Source organism: Sphaeroforma arctica (assembly GCF_001186125.1).
Source record: "Sphaeroforma arctica JP610 unplaced genomic scaffold supercont1.5647, whole genome shotgun sequence".
Taxonomy (NCBI): Eukaryota; class Ichthyosporea; order Ichthyophonida; genus Sphaeroforma; species Sphaeroforma arctica.
The window spans coordinates 1-1,898 of record NW_014034911.1 but is presented as its reverse complement, the minus strand read 5'-3'; the positions used below and the strand labels follow the sequence as shown (position 1 = coordinate 1,898).

Below are 1,898 nucleotides of genomic sequence, written 5' to 3'. Positions count from 1 at the left end.
ATATATAAATAAATATAAATATAAATATAGCGAATATTCAGCTGCATCTTTCTATCGTACAACAACACGTGTCCATTGATAAGCGTCTGTCTGCATCTTTCTTTACGTCCTTCTGTTTCTGTTGTCGCATTTTCTGCTTCTCCACTGCCTACTACTTCATCTTACACTTTGTAAACGCGTTCCATACGAATACTATTATGTATCACTAATTACAGACACACCTGCGTCCTCCTTGCGCGGATCTATCACGTGCCCACTCTCCGATGCTTCGTCCCTGTCTGGCTCAGTCTGGCTGTCGGTAGCCATACCGCCATCGCCACTGCCTACCTCCTCCGCATACCTAGTATCCTGCAGGCTTTTGGGACTCCTGGGCGTGCCTCTCCCAAGCTCAAGCTCGCTGCGTAGCGCACTGGCCCCATGTCTACCCACACCATCCATACCTACGCTATTTACACCTACACTGCTCCCACCGGGGCTGTCGTTCGAGGGGTACCGAACATTTCCCCGGTGCTTGCCCTCAACGCTGGCCTCAGACATAGTCCGTCCGGGCATGCCAAAGTCAGAGTGGGTGTGTGTGGAGATGCTGCCTGTACTCTTTTTACGATTTCTGGTACTAAAGGGGGTGTGGTAGGGCAAAGGGATACGAGAGAAGGGAAAGAAACAGTTATTAAAAGGTCATAGGATACCGAATCTGGGTCTCAAGACGCAACTGAGGTAACAGAATTGAAAGATATAAAGAAACTTTAGATGTATATACGCATAGATGATATACGTGTACATATATTTCAATAATGTAGAAAAAAATATATTTGCATAATATACATATGCATATATATATTTACATATATATATATATATATATATAAGAATACATATGAAATACTCTCTACAGATACGTGCCTTTGACTCTTGGAAAGCCCCAAGGAATCTGCGCTTTGATGCTCCTTCCCAGTCAGCACTGCGATAGAAGTAATGTTTTGAAGTGGTGTGGAGTATTGAAATCAATAACAGGCGCAACAGAACATTTTAAGAACTCTCAACCATACGCGTAGCGCATGAAAAGTTATGTTTTGCTACATCTAAATACGAATCATCACTTACCGCTGTTACCGATAGCACCGTGCCGTTAAACGGATTCCAACATAAATTCTAAACCCCTCAACCCTAAATCCACTATTGCAGTTCAAACTACAATCATACTGACATAAACATAAACATGAACACAATCATGTATACATAAATAAAAGAAAGAGAACATAAACACTCACACCAACTGGTATACGATTCAATTCATACAGATCCATGTAAATTCTCATTACAATATTTGCAAACGTGTGTGTTCGTACATCTACTACCGACTGGTATCATATTATACTACCATCGCCGATAACGTGTACCGGGAGGGAGATCAGCCGTTACTACATTCTCAACTACAATCACGAACATATATATGTTATCAGAGACATGCTCACACATATATCGAACAGACGCACACAAACATATATATATATATATAAATAGAAATAAACAGTAAAAGAATACATCTTATAATATTTTAATATATTCACACACACATACACACATACACACACATACATACATACACATATATTTACACACAGGCAGACTCACATATACATATAAACACACACACAAGTGACCTACAGTTGCCAGTGTCAATTCCAAGAGACACGAGTGTGCGGCGATGTTCCAGTGCTCTGCGTGGGGCTGTCTGCATACGTGGACGAGTATCCACAGCCGCAGTGGTTACGCGTCGTTTGCTCTCTTTTGCATTGGCGTTGAGACCTGCAAATTATGAATCATGTGCAAGTTGTAGACTTATAAATGAAATATGCAATCAATATATATATATATATATGTATGTAAATAAAAATATA

The 1,898-nt window shown here is 40.4% G+C and overlaps 1 protein-coding gene across 1 annotated transcript; it reads right to left on the bottom strand.

Annotated features, from left to right (window-relative positions):
* Window positions 1–221: 221 nt before the first annotated feature.
* On the bottom strand, window positions 222–932 carry SARC_15121 (hypothetical protein; the record flags this gene model as incomplete). The annotated part of the gene is made up of 2 exons (XM_014290753.1): window positions 901–932; window positions 222–613 (listed from the first exon to the last, which is right to left on the bottom strand). A coding segment is annotated over exon 2 (331 nt), but the record flags the coding sequence as incomplete, so codon positions are not given.
* Between the last annotated feature and the right edge of the window lie 966 nt (window positions 933–1,898).